We start from the raw sequence: 21,795 nt of genomic DNA on the forward strand, positions 1-21,795 counted from the left end.
CCCTCTCCCAGCACATCTCTGGCCCCCCCACACTCATTCCCACCTCCCTAACCCTCTCCGAGCACATTTCTGGCCCCCCACACACTCATTCCCCCCCCCCTCCCAGCACATTTCTGGCCCCCCACACACTCATTCCCCCCCTCCCAGCACATCTCTGGCCCCCCCACACACTCATTCCCCCCCCCTCCCAGCACATCTCTGGCCCCCCCCACTCATTCCCACCTCCCTAACCCTCTCCCAGCACATCTCTGGCCCCCCACACACTCATTCCCCCCCCCCTCCCAGCACATCTCTGGCCCCCCCACACTCATTCCCACCTCCCTAACCCTCTCCCAGCACATCTCTGGCCCCCCACACACTCATTCCCCCCCTCCCAGCACACCTCTGGCCCCCCCACACACTCATTCCCCCCCTCCCAGCACACCTCTGGCCCCCCCACACACTCATTCCCACCTCCCTAACCCTCTTCCAGCACATCTCTGGCCCCCCACACACTCATTCCCCCCCCCTCCCAGCACATCTCTGGCCCCCCACACTCATTCCCACCTCCCTAACCCTCTCCAGCACATCTCTGGCCCCCCCCACACTCATTCCCACCTCCCTAACCCTCTCCCAGCACATCTCTGGCCCCCCACACTCATTCCCACCTCCCTAACCCTCTCCCAGCACATCTCTGGCCCCCCCACACACTCATTCCCCCCCCCCCCAGCACATCTCTGGCCCCCCACACACTCATTTCCCCCCCCCCTCCCAGCACATCTCTGGCCCCCCACACACTCATTCCCCCCCCTCCCAGCACATCTCTGGCCCCCCACACACTCATTTCCCCCCCCCCTCCCAGCACATCTCTGGCCCCCCACACACTCATTTCCCCCCCCCTCCCAGCACATCTCTGGCCCCCCACACACTCATTACCCTCTCCCAACATACTAACTCCTTCCCTCCTGATACCTGGCTGTAGCTGCACACTCTGGATTCCTTTGCTGTTTTTCTCCAACGCTGTGTTGCTGGCCTTCCCGTTTCGCCTACATGCAATGCTGTGCAGTGCTGGCTGGGTCTGCCCACAAAATGTGCTCCTGACGTGTGCATCAACAAGGCTTGCAGCTCCTGCTCTGATTGGCTTACTGCTGCAATATAGGGATAGGGTGTGCCTGCTATGGACAGGCTTCATCGCAGCAGCAGCAGCAGCAGCCAATCACTGTAACATGATTCAGAGCACAAGTCCCGCCCAACAAGCCCAAAAAAACGCGACTGGCAGAAAAAATAGCCCAATTAAAAGCAACTAGCGAATCGGAAAAAAACCGCGAATGACTAGGAAAAGAAGCCCAATCTCGCGGTAAATAAGCGAGGTTGGCAACACTGCGCTGCCCGCGGGAAGCAGCAGGTGGCGCTGTGGGCGCTGCTTCGGCGGCAGGGCGCTCTCTGCCTCATGGCGGCTCTCGGTCCCCGCCTTCCCGTCTCTATCTTCCTGCTGCCCGCACTCGGTGACGTTGGAAAACAAAGATGGCGACGGGAAGCAGCAACTATTGGGAAGGTGAGGGGGCGACCCCGATCCTCTTTCAATCTGACGCTCGGGGGCGGGGAAGGTGGGACATTTACCTGGGGCAGAGTGACTATTGGGGGTGGGGGAGGAGGGGAGTAGTGGGCTGAGAATCAGGGAAACTTTGGATCAAATCCCACCCATACTGCTTGTAATCGGGCAAGTCACTTCACCCTCTATTGCCTCTGGTGATAGGGAAATAGCCACAGTGTCTGAGTGTAACTCTTCCTCAGTGTGGGTTTGGAAAGGCAAGAAGTGTCAATGCAGGCCTTCCCCATACGTTCTCTTAGAGTCTGGACTGGAGTTTAGCTTGGAAGAACTTTGTCAGCATTAATGCTCAGTAAAGGGTACGGAATCTGAGGTCACTGTGTTAATCTGAATCTACTATTTTCAGTTAGATTTTATTGTTTTGAATAGGTAGCAGTAGCTTTATCTTTCAAGCTTTTAACTTTGCCAGTACATATAATAGCACTGCAATGATGGAGTCCTAAAGATGGTCTTGGTATTACAGAAAATCTTCAGAAAGAGCCAATTAGTGCTCTCTTTTTGCATTTCCACTTGTTTTTAGCTATGTGCAATGTGTCTGCTTTCAACCTCTATCACTTCCTCAGGATGACTATAATAATAATAATAACCTGGTCAGGCTGTGGGATCTTAATATGCTTTCTCCTGACTGCTTTGTGTGTGTTGGATTTCTGACAGATCTGCGGAAGCAGGCCCGGCAGCTAGAGAATGAACTGGATGTGAAGCTGGTCTCCTTCAGTAAACTGTGCACCAGTTATAGCCATAGCAATGCCAGAGAGATCCGGCGCCACAGGTATAGGTACTGCAAGACTTAATTTCTGTTTCTGATGTGTTTTATACATATGGAGTTTATTATGGATTTCAGGATATTCTTTCTCTCCCACCCCCTATCCCACCACAGAACAGATATGTTATGGGCAACAGCAGTGTAAAGTTTTCTTAAACATCACAGAACTTAGGAACATAAATATCATACCTGATCAGTCCAAAGGTCCATCAAGCCCAGCATCCTGACCTCACAAGTACTCAGCAGGATCCCAAAGAGTCCTTCTTGCTCATAATTAAGGATAAACTTACAACTGCTACTGCCAATGCTGTATTGTGTGTGAGAGAAATTTACAGTGCTGCTGCCTCTGCTGCACCTCTTCTATGGTTTATGGCGGAAGAGTTCATAAACCATTAGTCATGTAGATTTGAGAACACCGTAGCTTTTCTCACATACAAACGTGGTTAATATGTATTCTGAAGGGTGATGATAACTCGAGATTGGTCTATAATTTGGAGTTTTTACTACTGCTGAACATTTCTGTACCATACTTTGCTTAGTTTTTAGATTCTTATAAGTAATTAAAAGGCTAAGTCCATGAATGAAAAACTAAGAGACACTTGTTATTTTAATTAGTTTTACACCACTGGTCTGAATTAATTAAACCCTCCATATTACTAAAAGCATTCCCACACACACACACACACACAAAACTCTTGATTGTCAGCTGCAACTATAAATGCTTTATTGAAGTACATATGTATAATTCCATCAGCTCAGGAAACACAAATATTTGATGTTCAGGAGTTAGGGAAATGTTCAGTTGGAGGTATTCTAAACACAGCCACATGTAAAACTGTAAAATCTGGGGAAAACACTAGGGCCAGACCAAAGCAACAATCTACTTTCCTACATGCTGCATATGTGATTGATTGCCTTGTGTACATTAAAGGAATGGCCATGTGGGAGAAAAGAACTACCTTCATTCTAGAAAGATCTCAGATGCAATATAAGAATATGGCTTTGTATAGCACAGGATCTCGGTGCATTTAGAGTGATAGCACATCAAAGAAGCATATTTAGCTGCCTCTTGAGTGGATGGTACTGGCAGTTTTCTCGTTATTGGACAGTACAGCACAACTACTGAAATGGCAGAAGTGCAGAAGGATCGGTTTATTCCTATTATTTGGTTGCAGGTAGGACGAAGGAAGGGTGCAGTTTAAGGAACTTGTATAAGGTGATGCTGGAAGTGGATTTTTATTTATTTTTCCATTTCTATCCCATGAACCAAGAAGAAGACAAGCAGTATTTCAAATCATTTATTTATTTAGGGTTTTTTATTTACTGACATTCGTAGGTACATCATGCCGGTTTACATGGAACATTAACAGGAGAGAGAGTTACATGAAACTGGAACATTGATAACAAAGGAGCTAAGAAATTTCAAGATAGGGTAAACGCAAAAACTGATAACAATGTGAGAACAAAGAGGGAGGAGCACCAACCACGATGTTATAAAATGATAACAATGAGGAAGGAGAACCACTGCGGTGTTACAAAAACAATGGTTTAGACATCAAAGATGGTATTGAGAATGAGGTACAATGGATTAAGGGCAGGCTTGTTTGAAGAGCCAGGTTTTGAGTTTTTTCTTAAATTTCTGGGTGCACTGTTCTTGCTGGAGATCGGGTGGCATGGAATTCCAGGATGATGGGCCTGCAATGGATAATGCATGTTCTTTTGTGGTGGTGAGGTGGGAAAGCTTCGGTGAAGGTATGCATAGGGTGCCTTTGTAGGATGAGCTGGTAGGTCTGTTAGGGTTGTGTAATTGTATTGAGTTATTTAGCCAGCGCATGTTCTGGTTGTGGAGTGTTTTATGTAAGATGGTGAGTGTTTTGTAGATAATACGGTAGGAGATGGGGAGCCAGTGAAGATCTCGGAGGATAGGGGTGATATGGTCTTTTTTTTGTGGGTATTTGTGAGTATTCTGGCAGCTGAGTTTTGAAACATTTGAAGGGGTTTAATAGAGGCTTTGGGGAGGCTGAGGAGTAGGGAGTTGCAGTAATCTATTTTGGAAAGTATAGTGGCTTGCAGTACAGTGCAGAAGATCGTTGAGGTGGAGGAGAGGTCTAAGTTTCTTAAGGGTGTTTAGATTAAAATAGCATTCTTTCATCGTTGAGCCAATGAATCTTTTTAGGTTAAGGTGGTCATCTATAGTGACACCAAGGTCTTGTACTTGTTGTGAGAATGTAATAGTTTGGGGCAGGGTGCTGATGGGGTTATGGGGTGGCAAGATGATAATAAGTTCTGTTTTGGAGGTATTGAGGGCCAAGCTCAGGTTGGTGAGGAGGCTATTGATCGATGATAGGGCGTTTTCCCAGGTTTTAAGGGTGTTGGCTACGGAATCTGTGATGGGTATGAGGATTTGGATGTCATCCACATAAATAAAGTGAGGAGGCCTAAATCGGAGAGAAGTTGGCAGAGAGGCAACAAGTATATACTGGAGAGGGTAGAAGAGAGGGCGGAGCCTTGGGGAACGCCCCCGGATAGGTGGATAGGTTTAGATTCCTTGTCGTCAATTCTAACCTTGTAAAGTCTGTTGTTTAGATATGATTCAAACCAGTGAAGGGGGGTTCCAGATATACCAGTTTCTTTGAGAGGGGATAATAGGATGTTGTGGTTTACAGTGTCAAAGACAGAGGATATGTCAAGTAGGGCAAGTAAATATGATTGGTCTTTGTCGAAACCTTTTAGAATGGTGTCTGTGAGGGAGACTAGGAGTGTCTCTGTATTGAAAAATCTGCGGAAGCTGAATTGTGACTGGAAAAGGATATTATGTTTTTCAAGGTAGTCTGAAAGCTGGAGGTTTAATACTTTTTCAAGTACTTTAGCCAGGAAGGGTGGGTTTGAGATGGGTCGGAAGTTAGAGGGATCAGTAGGGTCCAGATTAGGTTTTTTGAGTAGGGGTTTGACGGTGGCTTGCTTTAAAGGTGATGGTACGTTTCCGAGGGTAAGGGAGCAGTTAATGATATCTGCGATGGGTTTGCTATTATAGTAGGGATGGTATCAGATGGGTGCCGTGTTGGTTTCATTTTCTTTAGTATATTTTCTGTCTCCGAGGAGGAGGTAGGTTCAAAGTTGTTTAGTGTGTGCAAGGTATGAGGTGTGTTGTATGTGGAAGGAAAGCGTTGCATGAGTTTTGAGATTTTGTTGCAGAAGAAGAGTGCGAGATTATTACATTTTGTTTGTGTGTCTTCATTGGGTATGGGTGGGGTGGCAGTTTTGGTGAGCGAAAAGGGCTTTAGCATTGTATTGTAAATCATGTATTCTAATGGCATAAAAGTCTCTTTTCGTTTTAAGGATGGTTTTGCGGTATATGTGTAAGGCAGTTTTGTAATTTGCCAGTTGGGATGGAGAGGGGTCTTGGCGCCATTTCTTTTCCTGGCATCTCAAGGCCTGTTTAAGTTTGGGTTTTTTTTGTTTTAACCTTTTATTAATAATTTTTTCACAGTATAGAACAAAAACAGCAGAACACTGACATGATGCAATCAGTAGCAACAAACTCCCCAAAGGAGTAGGTATGGAAGACAAAAGAATCCAAGATAGGGTTCGCAACATCATATGGGATAAGGCAAACGGTTTTGTACATGTATACGGGTGACATTTCACCTTCCACCCTACTCACCCTCCTGTATTTTCCCCCACCCCCCAACCCTCCCTCCCCTTAGTGCTATTTAGTACAAGCCAATAAAAATACAGACAAATATCACATTAATCGTGGCAGGCGTCATTCCTGGATAGACAGAAGTGAAGAAGTCCTTGAAGTTTTAGTTCTTAATGCTATAACAACTGTAATCTATGTACAATAAGTTCACTAACGGAGAGCATGAAGCTTTTTGTAACATTGAGGGTTCTTGTAAAACTGTCCTAGTAGCATAGACAACCATGGCCCGGAGTCGTCAAGAAATGTGTAACTAAGCAATGTCTATTTGTCATGCCTGAATGGGATACAGTGCAAATCATAGTGATGGAGGAAGGCTGTCATGCTGTCGAGTCCAGAATTTTACTGCGTGCCCGAGGGTTGAGAGAAAGCAAGTACGGATTCCAAACGTCCCAAGTATTGATCATATCGTTTTGTAGAGGGTGAGGTCTTTGCCGATAATTGCTCGTAAATGGCTAACCTATGTAGTTTTAGTCACCATTGAGTCAGCGATGGAGGTTCTTTCGCTAACCATTGGGTAAGGATTGTCTGTGTCTCCAGTAAGAAAGCTTTACTCAGAAAACTGCATTGAGAGTGTCTGTGTAGCCCTGGCAGCGTATCCTTGATGAGATGTAATAAGCATAGTTGTGGATTCATGGGCAAGACCAGAGCCAAGAGGCCGCCAAGGTAATGGAGAACTATAGCCCAAAATTGTCGAATGGAAGGACAGTTCCATAGATTGTGAAGCAGAGTTGCTGTATCCATGGTGCATTTAAGACAGGCAGGTGAGGAAATCAACTTCCATTTATAGGCTAGAAGAGGCGGGACATACAATCTATGGAGCAGTTTGTAGTGGGTTTCTCTCATTTGCACATTTTCCACACATTTGGCTATAGTCTTGAAGCCTTTGATGAGATGAGAGGAGGAGATTTGGCTGTTTAAATCCTGAGTCCATAGGCTCGCCAGTTTTTCTGTCTGGTCTGAGGTATCCAAAAGGAGGAGTTTTTTGACCATACTGGAACAGGTCCTGTGTGTCGATAGTGGGGTGAGGAATTTTTGCAAATTACCGTGAATGGTAACTATAACGGAAGGCCTGTCCCAGTTCCACAGGAAGTGTCTAATTTGCAAATATGCAAAGAAACAAGCCAATGGGAATCCATACTTAGTTTGCAACTCTGTGAAGGAGTAAAGGTGATTGCCCACGAGGTCGAGTAGTTGGTGAATGTGCTTGAGTGAAAACAGAGTTCTTCCATCCTGGGGAGAATGCCGGCAGTCCAACAATGGTTGCAAACGTGAGCATCCGCCAGGAAACTTGGAACTGTGAACACAACTGCTTCCACGCAGCTCGGCAAGCCTAAAAGTAAGGAAATTCTTGGATATGAAGAGGCAATGTTGATTGTGGAACTACTAGAATATTGCATAAGTCAAAAGGCTTACACCAGTCCCGAAGTAGAGCCTGGGGTATCAGAACGTCAGTCGCACCGATCCAGTCCTGGAGGTGACATAGTCGGTTGGCGACATTATACAAATGGATATTAGGGCACATCAAACCGCCATCGGACGCATTAGCAGAGCCAAGCTTATTCGTGCCTTTTTATTTTTCCAAAGAAAATTGCGAAGCGCCCTGTGTAGTTCCTGGATATGTTGACAGCGTATCCATATCGGCAACATGTGCATAACATACAACCACTTAGGTAGCTCGATCATTTTAAAGAGTTGTTCTTCCAGATATAGATAGAGGTAGGTCCATCCAGTCTTTTAGTTTCTGTTTGGTCTTAGTAAGCAGGGGGACAATATTGGCTGTATACAAATTACCAATATCAACCGGAATATGTATCCCCAAATACTTCATAGTGGTAAAGACCCACCTCAAGGGGAAGGCTCCCGGCCAGATCACACGTACCTGGCCAGTAACATCTATGGCCTCAGATTTGTCCACATTAATCTTTAAGCCAGAAAATTGGCCAAATAGATTTTGCAGTTCTAAGACTCTACATAAGGAAGTAGTTGGGTTTACTACAAATATAAGCATATCATCTGCAAATGCAGCAACCTTGAAACACGTTCCCCCCACTTGTAAGCCCTCAGTTCCCGTGTCTGCATTAATAGCCCGTAGGAGGGGATCAAGCTTGAGGATATATAATAACTGGGAGAGGGGGCATCCCTGCCTGACTCCTCTATGTATTGCAAAGGGAGACATCAGGCCGTTAGCCACAATAATGGACTGCGGTTGTTGGTACAATTGGGAAATATTTTGAAGGATCGCCCCTTCAAACCCGAATTTCCGTAGGACAGAAAACATATAATCCCAATCCACCCGATCGAACGCTTTTTCCGCGTCGAATCCGACCGCTAGTGCTGGTATGGCCCTGGATATACAGTGCGTCATAGCTACCTATAGACTAAGGAGATGTTTACAAGCTTTCCTTCATTTTACAAAACAGACTTGACTGTCTGATATTAGATGGGGTAAAATCTCACTCATTCTACTTGCTAAGATCCGCGCGAACAATTTAACATCCTAATTTAACAGTGATATGGGTCTATATGACGCCAGGCTTAATGGGTCCTTGCCGCTTTTTGGGAGAACGGTGATGTACGCCGTAGTAGCTTCTTTAGTGGACCCTCCTTGAGCTGTATGGGGTCCACAGTATCTGATTTTAACAGTTTGTAATAATCGGCATTGAGACCATCCGGCCCTGGCGTCTTATGAGATTGGCTAGACCCAGTCCCCTCCCAGATTTCTTGTTTGGTGATCAGAGCATTTAAGGCTTGCAGTTGTGCAGCGGTAATGGCAGGCAGGGAAATGGAGCTGAAAAAATTACGCTCAACTACTCGTGCCTGGGGCTGAGACTCTGCCTCAGAGAGAGTTTCATAGAACTGTCGGAATAGTTCACAGATTTTGAGGGCCGGAGGTACGCCTTATCCCCTGTTTGTCTCGGAGGGCCACAATAAAAGCCGACCCCCTTTGAGCTCAGACCTGGTTCACCAATAATTTACCCATTTTATTCCCGAATCTATAGAGGTTATGTGACTAGCAAAGCAAGTCTCGCTGTGTCCATCGATGGATGTAGCAATTCAGTGTGTTTAACAAATCTCGATAAGTCTGCTTAGTTTTGAGTAGTGGGGTGGGCTATCATTTTTTTTTTGTTTTGCCACCTGGGCATCTTTTCCCAGATCTATTAACTGTTTACTAGCTAGTTTCCTTTGCATGAAGACATATGCAATAATTCCCCCCCCCCCGCATGGTCGCCTTGCCAGCCTCCCAGAATAAAGTTGGAGTGTCCTGATGTTGTGATGTGTGTAATTTTTCTACTTTTCCTGGAGAAAGATCTTGAAGTCTTTATCCTCCGAAAGGTGTGCTGGGAAATGCCACCAGGGTTGAGTTTGTTTCGGGCCCCCTAGGTGCGCATCGATCCATATCATGGGGTGGTCAAAACATTCTGCGGGGCCTATCTCTGCTGATCCAATTTTGTTAAAACATTGTGGGGAAGTCAGGATGTAGTCTATTCTGGACATAGACTTATGGGCATGGACTATATGGGTGTAATCCCTCTGTTCAGGATGTAAAATCCTCCAGGGGTCTACCAGTTGCAGGTGGTGACAGTGGAATGGTATTCCTTTCCATATGGAAGGTTTGGGATGGGGTCCTGGATTTGAGTGGTCCAGTGCTCCATCGGCCACTTGGTTAAAATCTCCGGTAGTAGTACTAACCCTTTTCTGTTTTGCGTTAAGAGTTGTGCTAAATGTGTGAAAAAACCATGCTGGTAAGAGTTTGGGGCGTAAACACTGCAGAGTGTTACCTCTTCACCAAATAGTTTTCCTATGGCTAAAACATAACGGCCCTCCACATCAGAAATAATCCGGGCTTCTTCAAAGACCTATGTTTCCCTATCAAGAATGCTACTCCCCCTTTCCTGTTCTGTGCAGGGGAATAAAATACCTTCCCCACCCAGGCTCTGGATAGTTTCTGGCTTTCCACCACTGCTAATTGCGCCTCTTGCAAAAATGCAATTTTGGCGTTATGCCGCCTCAATGATTGTAGTATTTTTGCCCTCTTTACAGGGTAGCCCAGCCCCGCTGCATTCCAAGATATACATCTAAGCCAGTCAGCCATCTGGGTGACGTGGCGTGATAAGGAAGTAGATAACAGCTTCATATGTAATAAACCTTATGGCAAACCCCTCCCAGCCTAGAGGTGTCACCTTAAAAGTGATCATGTGAATTCGCAGTATGAGCCATCTGTTGGAAGAACATATAATTGCATTTCCAGGATAGAAAATAGCGCCTATTCAGAAAAACCCTAGCGCTACCGTGATCTCCATCCCCGCACCCCCAACTCCACCTACAAATTTACCACTACAGTCTTCCATATAATGGAGGTAGGAGACCACCTGAGTAACCCTACTGGCTCCCCTGCCAGTAGCAAAGCGTCACTAAGAACAAGCAAACCTTATAACAGTATATTAAACTAGTGCATTCCACTTTACAGTCCAAGTAAAATATGCATAAACAAAACAAAAGGCACAGAGATAATTCAGAAGGAACCAGATTATGGTTTCCATATCTTTCACCGGTTGTCCAAAGTACCAGTTAGGAATTGTGCTGCTTCCACGGAGTCCAAACTGCGCCAGGCCCCGTTATGCTCCACCCGGAGCCGGGCTGGGCACTGCAGCTTGAGTTTTATTTTTCTGTTGAACAGATCATCACATATAGGGGAGAATTCCCTGCGTTTAGCTGAAAACGCTGCAGAGTAGTCTTGAAATATGATTTTATTGCCTTCATAAGCCAGGCAAATATTGCTTCAAGGCTTGAAGTATTGCTGTTTTGTGGCAGAAATTCAAGAATCACGCTATTACCACCCTTGGTTTCGCCGCTTCCAGTTTTTTGATCCCCAGTCTTTGCGTTCTCTCAACTATTACACTGCCTGCGAGCTCTGTTAGGCCAAGCTCCTGTATTAACCATGTTTCAAGGGCTTTAGCTAGATCTCTGTCAGGGACAGACTCTGGGATCCCCACAAACCGCAAGTTATTTCTCCTAGACCTATTCTCCAAATCTTCTACCTTGTATTCCAGCGTGGCCACTTGTTTAACGAGTAGTTCTTGTTTCTGCAGTAGGTTCTGAGTCTTGGTTTCCATACCTGCAATACGTTGCTGTGTGACAGCTACTTGGTTTTTTATTTCCTGCAGAGTTTCATTACCTGCACTGATTTTTTTGGGCCAAATCAAGAAATCTCTGTTCCAGCGCCTGCACTACCGCTTGGGAGACGTCCCCCACGAGGTCTGCCTTCTCTGTTGGGGCTCGGGGGTCCGGTGGCCATTTTGCCCTCGGCTTGTCGACCCGCCAGTTTTTCTCTTCTCTGAGTCTTAGCCGCCATCCCAGGCTCCCCACTGAGAAAAATCAAGTTGAGCATCTGTTGGTGGGGGCTCGGTTCTGTGGGGGCCGCCATGAGTTGCGGTTTCAGCCCCGGTGCCAGGGGTTTTTTCGGTGGGGGACCCAGGAGCGCGGTCAGCCTGCTGCCTACCTGCTCATCAGGTCACGTGGTCTCCCCTGTTTAAGCTTTAATCATCTGAAGCCTCTGGAGTCAGACTTGAGGAAGTTCCATCAAAACTGAATTACAAGGGTCAGGACTCACTGTCTCCCCCGCATCTTCCTCCTCCTCTCAGCGGCGGAGGAGGACGCAGCCTGAGGCTCCACCACTTCTCTCCTCCTGTCAGCCTGAATCTGTGCATGGAGATGAGATTGTGATAGGAAAGAGGAGCTGGAAGTTTGAAGGCGCAGCTAGGGGCTGTAGGTGTATGTGATGGGGTTGGTTTGAAGAAAGGGTTAGAGATTTGTGTGAAAGAGGTCCTGAAGGAATGGAGATGTGTGAAAAAAGAGTTGAGGGAATTGGGGGGGGCGGGGGGGCTGAAAGAGGAGCTGGGGGAGAATGAGTGTGTGCATGTATGCATATGTTTATGTGAGGGATAGAGAGGACTAAAGTGGGCGATGTAAGGAGAAGTGGAGCTGGGGGAAGGGATACCCCACTTTCTTTTCTCTGGATGCCTTCCTAGAATCTCCTCTTCTGGATTCTCCAAACATCCCAGAAGCTCTCTACCCTTCTCTTCGTCTCCCCAAACTTCTCAGCTTCTCCTCCCCCCTAACCTTGATTTTCTCTCACCAACCTTATATTCCCTCCTTTTCTCTTCATTCCTAATCCTGTCTCATGTCCTTTCCCTATCCCTGAGATTTCCTCTTTCTCTGCTCTCCTACATCCATAAAACTCCCAAAAGAACAAAATAACTTATACAGACGCAAGGCAAGTTTGGGAAATGACTATTTTGATTATGCAAATTTAAATTTACATTATTTGATGTGCAAAAGGATTTAAGTGTATGTAAATGTGCCACAGAATTGCTGCAAAATCTATCTTTAAACAACAGCAGGAAACCTGGGGCACTGACGATAGTCAAGTCTATAACATCTGGATTCTGACTTTCACCAGTACTCCAGCTTTTATTGATTTCCTGGTGCCTAGCAAAATATAATAATGGATGGAAATGTGAGCAGCAGGTCCCAAAAAGAAAGACCAGATAGCCATAGTTTGAAAATCAAAATGTATTCCCTGTATGTACTCGGATTAGTCCAGACTCCTGGTTTTGCCTCCCCTCCAGCAGATGGAGTCAGAGAAAGCTTTGACTGACTCTGCCCTATATACTGAGGTGCCACCTGCAGTCCATCAGTATTTCTCTGTCTCCAGCAGATGGTGGAGATGCAAAATCCTGCAAAAGTTTGCCTTGGAAAAAAAAAAAAGGTAGGCTGTTAGTGTTAGTCTAGGGCTGATAGGTCAGGACTAGCTCTTTTTTTTTTTTTTTAAGTAAAAGCGAGGCTAAAAGCTTCAGCAGCCGTTTCACTGTCTCCCAGGGGGTTGTTAGGTTCAGAGGGAATCATCCCCCCTGGTTCTCAAGGCCGCCGGAGTTGGAGAGGTTGAGGATCCTGCATCTCTGGCTGGGGTGATACCGGGGAGCCCGGCTCACTCACCCTATTCGGTGCAAGACCCGCGGTGCAGCTAAGTATAAAAAAAAAAAAGTTAAGTTTCACACTGCAGTTTGCCGCGAAGGCAGTGTTCGAATGGCGCTGGTTTTACCTCTGAGGGGGGGACCTGGAGATTTTCAGCCGGTGAGGCAGACTTTTCTTCCTTTCTCTTCCCACGCCAATTTGCTGATGCTGCGTGGTGCGGCCTGCTGCATGCGCGGGTGTCCCAAGATGGTCTTTGCTCTGCATGCCTCCCCAGAGGGGAGGACATGACAAATGGTGCCGCGAAGGCAGCGATTCGGCCAGCCTGCGCCTCAGGAAGGAGTCGGCGTCTCAGCTCTCCTCCTCCTCCGGAGGTACTTTTCGCGCGGCGATGCAGCTGGCGATGCAGGGAAGGTCGGATACCCCTCCCTTGTGCCCGCAGCAGGCAGCCCCCGGATAGAAACGACAGACACCGGGGAGTACGGCCTCGAGGAGGCCTCAGATTCCTCATCATCCTTTTCTGCGGATTTTATTAGATTCCTACATAAGACCTATAAAACACAGAAGGCACATAAGAGATGCCCAGGGGGTAGTTCCGTGCCGTCCCATGGGGCCCATCTATCCAAGCGTTCGAGGCCCCTGGATCAGGGATCTGACTCGCGAGTAAAGCATCCCCTGCGGTCTGGGGTGGTCCACTCAGGAGGATACTACCTTGGAGGATTCCGATCAGAACAAGCCTGGTCCCCGGGACAAGCCCTCTCTGGGGACGGTTCTCGGGGGTGATCCCTGTCAGGAAGGCTGTCCTGTTCCTCATGAGACGGACGGGGATGATCCCAAGGTGGTCCGTCTTTTTCGGAGGGATGAGCTTAGTCCTCTTATTCCGGCGATTTTGGTGGAATTGGGCATTGAAGCCCCACAGAAGGACTCCCGGATGGGAGATATAGATCCTGTGGTGATGGGCCTCAGGGGTCCGAATACGTCTTTTTCCCTTCCATCTTTCTGTCACCGACCTCCTGTTCCGTGAATAGAACAGTCTGGATTTGGGCCTGAAGGTCAGTAAAGCGATGGACAAACTGTACCCATTGCCAGAAGAAGCTTTGGAGGTCTTGAAGCTCCCAAAGGCAGATGCCGCTGTGTCTGCGGTCACAAAGAAGACTACTATTCTGGTGATGGGAGCCACGGCCCTTAAGGAACTTCAGGCATGCAAATTAGAAGTGCAGTTTAAACGGATCTTTGAGGTGTCCGCCCTGGGAGTGCGGGCTGCTATGTGCAGCAGCTTTGCCCTGTGAGCGGGTCTTCGTTGGGTGCAGTCTTTACAAAGCAATCCGTCACTCTCTGAGGAAGAGGTGGTGCAGGCGGGACACTTAGAGGTTGCAGTGGCCTACAATGCAGATGCTTTGTATGACCTCCTGCAGACTTCAGCTCAATCTATGGTGTCAGCGGTTTCGGCCCGTAGACTCCTCTGGTTGAGAAACTGGTCGGCTGATGTATCCTCTAAGGCACAGCTCGGGTCTCTGCCCTTTAAGGGTAAGCTACTATTTGGAAAGGCTTGGAAGATATGATACAGTCCTTAGGAGAAAACAAACAGGTCTATCCAGTAACGAGCGGTAGGAAAAGCTGCGTTAGTGCCCGGCGCACCCACGGTTGCCGCACGCACAGTGCAGCTCACCTACCGCTCGATCCTGTATGTAAATAGCTTGCAAATGCAAGCTGCGTCCGTGAAGCGTTAAGCCCGCGCAACCCATTTTACTGTATAGAGCGCCTATACAGTATCCTGGGTGCGCGGGCCTAACGCTTCACGGCCACGCTGGTATCTGTCATTTCAAATGTCATTTGAAATGACAGATACCAGGAAGTCGGGATTGCCAGTCCCCTCTCCCCTCCTCCCAAAGCAGGGCGAGAAAAGCAGCCTTGCTCCGGGAGGAGGGAAGAAGGGACTGGCAGTACGAAGCGGCGAAGCGACAAAGCGACTTACTTTTTGCACCCCCCTCCGGCCATCGGACGACCTCTCCTGCCTCTAGCTGCTCGCGAAGATGGACGCCTGCACGGCCGCTGAAGACGTGGCATCACGGCATGTGACATCACGTCTTCAGCGGCCGTGCAGGCGTCCATCTTCGCGAGCAGCTGGAGGCAGGAGAGGTCGCTTTACACTGCCAGTCCCTTCTTCCCTCCTCCCGAAGCAGGGCGCGAAAAGCAGCCTTGCTCCGGGAGGAGGGAAGAAGGGACTGGCAGTGTAAGCGACGAAGCGGCAAAGCGACTTACTTTTTGCACCCCCCTCCGGACATCGGACGACCTCTCCTGCCTCCAGCTGCTCGCGAAGATGGACGCCTGCATGGCCGCTGAAGACGTGACGTCACGACGTTTGGCGTCACGGCATGTGATGTCACGTCTTCAGCGGCCGTGCAGGCGTCCATCTTCGCGAGCAGCTGGAGGCAGGAGAGGTCGTCTGGCGGGGGGGTGCAAAAAGTAAGTCGCTTCGCCGCTTTACACTGCCAGTCCCTCCTCCCGGAGTAAGGCTGCTTTTCGCACCCTGCTTCGGGAGGAGGGGAGAGGGGACTGGCACGGAGGAAGCCACGATGTCTGGAGGGGGCTGCAAAAATAAGTCGCCGAGCGTAGGATTGCCCGTCCTCTCCCCTCTCTCTCTTGCAATTTTTTTTTTTGCTTTTTTTTTTGCTTCGGGAGGAGGGGAGAGGACTGGGGCTGCCCCGGAGACCAGCATCCATGGACGCGGCCAGGGCAGGTGAGCGGGGGCTGGGGGAAAGCTTGCCGCCTACCCCCTTACCCCTGCCTCTAACGCAGGGGTAAGGGTAGGCGGTAAGTTAGCAGGTTAAACGCGCGGCAAAATGGCAGGGTAAAATAGTGATAGTCGGGGCACGGGTTACTGGATGCTAGGGAATAGCTAATTCGCTCGTTTGCATGCAATATACATGCCGCGTGCGGAAGGGGTTGCCCGGGGATTTTAGGACGCGGTAAGGGTAGGTTAAAGGGGGTTGTGGATCGCAGGAAGGGCTAACGCGGCCGGAAAGTGAGTAGAACGCGGGTTAGGAGCGGGGTAAACGCAGCCGCACTGTACTGGATAGACCTGAAAGTAAATAAGCTACCGGAAGATCAACCCAGAGCTCATAGCTCCTCTTCCTCGTGTGCCCGCTTTCGATCAAATCAGAGATTCCGCTCTTCTCGGCCCTCTGGCCCTCCTGCGAGACTGTCTTCGCTCCAGCAGTAGTCTTGGTCTCAGTCCTTTCGTGGACGTTGTTTTGGAAGACCGGGGAACCCCCAAGCAGCAGGGGGAGTTAAATCTGCCCAATGAAGTGAGGCCGGTCCATTCCCCAGTTCCAGTGGTAGGAGACAGGATATCTCTGTTCTATGGGGAATGGACCAAGTGGACGTCAGACCAGTGGATCCTTCAGGTGGTAAGTCAAGGTTATGCGTTAGATTTTGTTCGTCGACTACGAGATCGGTTTCTCGTCTCCCCGTGTTCCTACCAAGAAAAGCGTCATGCAGTACAGGACACGCTGCAGCGTCTGAGCGATCTCGGGGCCATCATACCAGTCCCTCGATCAGAGCAGCGGAGGGGTCGTTACTCAATTTACTTCGTTGGGCCAAAAAAGGAGGGGATGTTTCAGCCCATTCCAGACCTCAAAAGAGTCAACTGCTGTCTCCGAGTCCCCATGTTTCGCATGGAGACCCTCAGGTTGGTCATTGCCTCGGTGCACAAGGGGGGAGTTTCTCACATCCCTGGAATTGACCGAGGCATACCTTCACATTGGCATCCGCCCCGATCACCAGAGGTTCCTGAGATTCTGCATCCTGGGACACCACTTTCAGTTCCGAGCTCTACCATTCGGGCTGGCCACGGCTTTCAGGACCTTTACTAAGGTGATGGTCGTGGTAGTGGCGCAACTCAGGAAGAAAGGTCTTTTAGTCCATCTGTATCTGGACGACTGGCTGATTCGGGTGAAGACTGAGTCTCTTTGCCGCTCAACGGTTCACAGAAACCTCTCTCTCTTGAAGTCCCTAGGTTGGGTGATCAACTTCAACAAGAGCCACCTGGCTCCCACCCAGTCATTGGAGTTCCTAGGAGCCCTGTTCGACACTCGTCAGGGGAGGGTATTTCTTCCCGAACACTGCCTTCTCAAGCTGCAAGGACAGGATCAAGATTTGTTCAATCATACTCTAAGAGTATGGGATTATTTGCGGGTCCTCTGCTCGATGACATCCACTCTGGAGTTGGTTCCATGGGCCTTTGCTCATATAAGACCGCTGGATCCCGGTTTCCGAACAGTATCACCTTCCCCTTATGGATTCGGCTCGGTCCAGTCTGGATTGGTGGCTACTGGTGGACAATTTGTGACATAGGAGTACCTCTGGAAGTCCCCGATTGGAAGGTGGTCACCACGGATGTCAGTCTTTCAGGCTGGGGAGCAGTTGTTAGAAGACATCGGTCCAAGGTCAATGGTCCAGGGAAGAGGCCCAGTGTCGATCAATCGACTGGAGACCAGGGCTGTACGGTTGCCATTGCTGGCTCTTCAGCCCCTCCTACAGGGATAGTCGGTCAGAGTTCTCTCCGACAATGCGACCGCAGTGGCGTGTATCAACTTCCAGGGAGGAACCAAGAGTCAGCCAGTGGCGTGGGAGGTGCAGCAGCTGATATGGGCAGAGCAACATCTAGTCAGCATAGCAGCCTCTCATATCACCAGGATCGATAATGTTCAAGCCGACTTTCTCAGTCATCATCGTCTTGACCCCAGAGAGTAGGAGTTATGTGAGGAGGCCTTTCAGTGAATATGCGACAGGTGGTCCTCCCCAGTTGTGGACCTTATGGCAACGTTTCAGAATTCCAAGGCCCCTCGGTTTTTCAGTCGGAGGTGAGAACAGGGAGTAGAAGGGGTAGATGCCCTAGTGGTTCCCTGGCCAAAGGATGTTCTTCTCTACGTGTTTCCGCCCTGGCCTCTCATCGGCAAAGTACTGAGACGGATAGAGGCTCACCAGATGGAGGTTGTTTTAGTGGCGCCGGAGTGGCCACGACGTTCGTGGTTTGCGGATTTGGTCAGTCTGGTGGTGGACAGCCCCTTACGGTTTCGGGATCTGCCATACCTTCTCTATCAGGATCCCATTTGTTTGGAAGAGGTGGAGTGCTTTTGTCTAGCGGCATGGCTTTAGAGAGGCGCCGGCTAAAGAACAAGGGTTATTCAAATGCAGTAGTGGCTACTCTTCTGTGTTCACATAAGCCCTCCACGTCCCTGGCGTATGTCAGGGTGTGGAGTGTTTTTGAGTCTTGGTGTGTGGACCACCAGTTAGATCCTACGTGGGCTTCGGTCTCCAATATTTTGTCTTTTTTGCAAGCCGGCTTGGCTAAAGGATTGTCCTGCAGTTCCTTACAGGTGCAGGTAGCAGCCCTTGGTTGTTTTCGGGGTAAGTTGCATGGCGTGTTGTTAGTGGCGCATCCAGATGTAGCGTGATTTCTCGAGGGAGCAAATCGTTTGTGTCCTCCGTTCAGGAACCCTTGTCCTTCTTGGATTTTGAACTTGGTGCTCAAGGCCCTGAGCGTCACGCCCTTTGAACCTCTCAAGAGAGTGACTTTGAAGGATCTTATGTTGAAGGCGATCTTTCTTGTGGCTATTTCTTCTGCATGCAGAATATTAGAGCTTCAGGCCTTATCCTGCAGGGAACCCTTTCTAAGGATTACTGACACAGGAGTTACCTTGAAAACTGTGCCTTCATTTCTACTAAAGGTGGTTTCCTCTTTTCATTTGAATCAGTCGGTGGAGCTTCTGGCTTTTTCTGGTTTGGACCATTCGGATCCCTCTTCTAGGGACCTCAGGAAATTAATGTGTTGCATTATGTTGTTATCTGAAGGTCACCAACAGTTTCCATATGTCGGATCATTTGTTTGTACTATGGAGTGGTCCCAGAAGAGGGCATAAGGCATCCCGAGCCATGATTGCTCGGTGGTTGAAAGAGGCCATAGGCTGACCCAATCTTCTCGTTGGTCGGGAGCTCCTGGTCGGCTTGAGGGCTCATTCTACTCAATCGCAAGCGACGTCGTGGGCTGAGTGTCAACAAATTTCTCCACAGGAGATTTGTAGGGTGGCGACTTGGAAGTCGTTACATACTTTTGCTTGTCATTACCGATTGGATGTCCAGGCTCAGCTGCCTTTGGAGAGGGGGTTCTCCAAGCGGGACTCTGAGTCCTACCCCGAGTAAAACAGCTTTGGTACATCCCAGGAGTCTGGACTGATCCGGGTATGTACAGGGAAAGGAAAATTGGTTCTTGCCTGCTAATTTTCGTTCCTGTAGTACCACGGATCAGTCCAGAATCCTGCCCATTTCTGCATAGAGGTTACAGAGAGTCCGCTCGTTCACTGTTTGGCGTGCAATCTGCAGATATGTGCTTACTGTTTTCCAATGTTTTTCTTACGTTCTCAGCTATTCTAGTGGGTTCTGCTTCCACTTGGGGTTTGTGAGTTGGAAAGATTAATTCCTAACCCGGGTGGACTGTGGTTGCAATGAAGTTTGGTTAGCTAGTTCAGTTTGTTTCTGGCGTTCTGCTTTGATATCTATTAATACTGACGGACTGCAGGTGGCACCACAGGCTATAGGGCAGTGTCAGTCAAAGCTTTCTCTGTCTCCATATGTTGGAGGGGAGACAAAACCAGGAGTCTGGACTGATCCGTGGTACTACAGGAACGAAAAATAGCAGGTAAGAACTAATTTTCTTTTAAACCAGTCTCTCCTTCTGTCTCCCCATCTCACCACAATGATTGTTGAAGCAGTGCAGGTCCTCTTGCTAACAATGACTGGACATGAAGCCACTTGCGTGCCTTTCCTCCAATCTCTTGGGAGCCAAGCACAGCAGCTTGAGACCTGTGTCAGGGGAGGGGAACTGAGCTGAGGCCCTCTGAGGCTTAATTCACAGTGCCGCAAGACCAGATCAGCAACCCAAGAATTTGAGGTTGCGTTTTATGATGTAGTAACTGTCCTTAGATGGTAGAACCATTATGTGAATTTGAATTGTTTTTATCTGCAGATTGCTGCCAGTATCACAGTAAACTTTAAAACTGAACTTGATGTATAAGAGCAAAGAGCTTTGGCAGAGTATACAACTTTTTTTTTTTTTACTTGTATTCAGAAATGGACCATACTGGAAGGATCTTAACAGACTTCAAAAACTAATATAAGTATTTTATCAATGTAGCATTGTCATCAAAGATGGATATCTGTAGGTTTGTAGTGCAAGTAATGTCCACATGGGATGCCCAGCTCCTTTGGTTAGTAATGCAGCTGTCAGAATAATTACAGAAAACAGCAAGAAAGTAAATCTTTGCATTGTAAATGCATTCACTGTTAAGTTGGTTTTTTTTTTTTTTGGTTTTTTTTTAATTTAAGAAAATTTATTATCCACACTTGACATAATATAACCAGACATAACATACCAGACATAACACTTGACATAGCATACCAGAACATGCTTCACACCCAGCCAACAAAAACCTCATTGAGGAAACGAGCTCTGTCCACTGCAGGTCCCCATCTTTGGAACCTGCTCCCACCGGACCTCCGCCAAGAACCATGCCTTCCGACATTCAAAAAGAAGCTAAAGACTTGGCTATTCACTCAAGCTTTCCCTGAGAGCTAAAATCTGGTGAAGCGACAGACGATATACCTACCTCTGTACATATGTTCCTGATTTATGGTTCCTGATTTATGGTTCACAGTTACATTTAATTGAGTTTATGAAAGTTCTCTTCTAATAGTTTTCCTGTATACTTGTGTTAATGTATTCTGCCTTGAGGCGACTGTTTTAATGTATTTCCGCCCTGGAGGCGACTGTTCAGTTCCTTGTAAACCGGTGCGATATGTATTCTTTACAGGAACATCGGTATATAAAAATTAAAAATAAATAAATAAATAACAAAATAGGTTCAGTAAATCATGAAGTTGGAATGTTGAGGGCTTGTGCTGCCGGGTTTACAGTAGGTCCTAGAGAGTTAATATTTGTGTTGCATTTTCCTATACAGCCCTGACACAACTCCACTCTTGAATGGATCGAGTCAAGATCGCATGTTTGAGACGATGGCTGTTGAGATTGAACAGCTTTTGACCAAGGTACTTGGAGCCAATAGCCAGGCACTGGCCAGATTATTGTGAACTTTAATGAAATATAAATACCTGTGCCCATGTATCTGTCACTGACTATTTAGAATTCTAATAAGCCATGCTTTGCAGATACAAGTCATTTGGTCCTGTTCACTGTTGGAAGAATCTCCGGTCTTTCTGATGCTAAAGAATTGGCAGAGGTTTGACCACAGGAGCTGGGGCAGTTTACAGAAGCAGACTTTACACAAAGATGTTACTTTAAATCTGTACATGTGTTACAACATAACATAAGAGCATGCCATTCTGGGTCAGACCAAGGGTCCATCAAGCCCAGCATCCTGTTGAGTAATAAGGGGAATTTATATGGGTAACCTGTCTAAAGTAGATGGGGATCTCTTACTAGTTCAGCTTGGGGAGCCGCTCCTTTAGCTAATGACAGAGTCCATGGTTTGGAGTTAGGAGGTTGTAAATTTAAAAATCCTGCAATCCTCGGTGAGAAGATCTGTAGTGTGTGTGAATGTTTTACAGTTTGCAGACCTGTCCTGTGATAAGAGACAGAATTCTGTTCTGTGCAAAATCTGATAAAACCTGCTAGTGATGTATTGAGAGGGTAATTTAGGTGACAACCACAGCCACTGAGGTGTTATGTCCCTTATAGTCACTCATACTCTT

General features: G+C 47.8%; 1 protein-coding gene across 8 annotated transcripts in view; it reads left to right on the forward strand.

Annotated features, from left to right (window-relative positions):
• Nucleotides 1–1,312: 1,312 nt before the first annotated feature.
• The window catches only part of GOSR1 (golgi SNAP receptor complex member 1), a 98,244-nt gene continuing 77,761 nt past the window's right edge, over nucleotides 1,313–21,795 (forward strand). The window contains exons 1-4 of one of the 8 annotated variants that reach the window (XM_029611796.1): nucleotides 1,705–1,887; nucleotides 2,243–2,363; nucleotides 20,156–20,200; nucleotides 21,043–21,132. In XM_029611796.1, coding sequence (XP_029467656.1) covers nucleotides 21,088–21,132 — 45 coding nt within the window. In that variant the 5' untranslated portion in view covers nucleotides 1,705–1,887; nucleotides 2,243–2,363; nucleotides 20,156–20,200; nucleotides 21,043–21,087. Of the gene's footprint in view, nucleotides 1,587–1,704; nucleotides 1,888–2,242; nucleotides 2,364–20,155; nucleotides 20,201–21,042; nucleotides 21,133–21,795 lie in introns of those variants that run through there. The other 7 variants (XM_029611795.1, XM_029611791.1, XM_029611788.1 and 4 more) reach the window with 7 other exon arrangements.

This window comes from Rhinatrema bivittatum, chromosome 8 (assembly GCF_901001135.1).
Source record: "Rhinatrema bivittatum chromosome 8, aRhiBiv1.1, whole genome shotgun sequence".
Taxonomy (NCBI): domain Eukaryota; kingdom Metazoa; phylum Chordata; class Amphibia; order Gymnophiona; family Rhinatrematidae; genus Rhinatrema; species Rhinatrema bivittatum.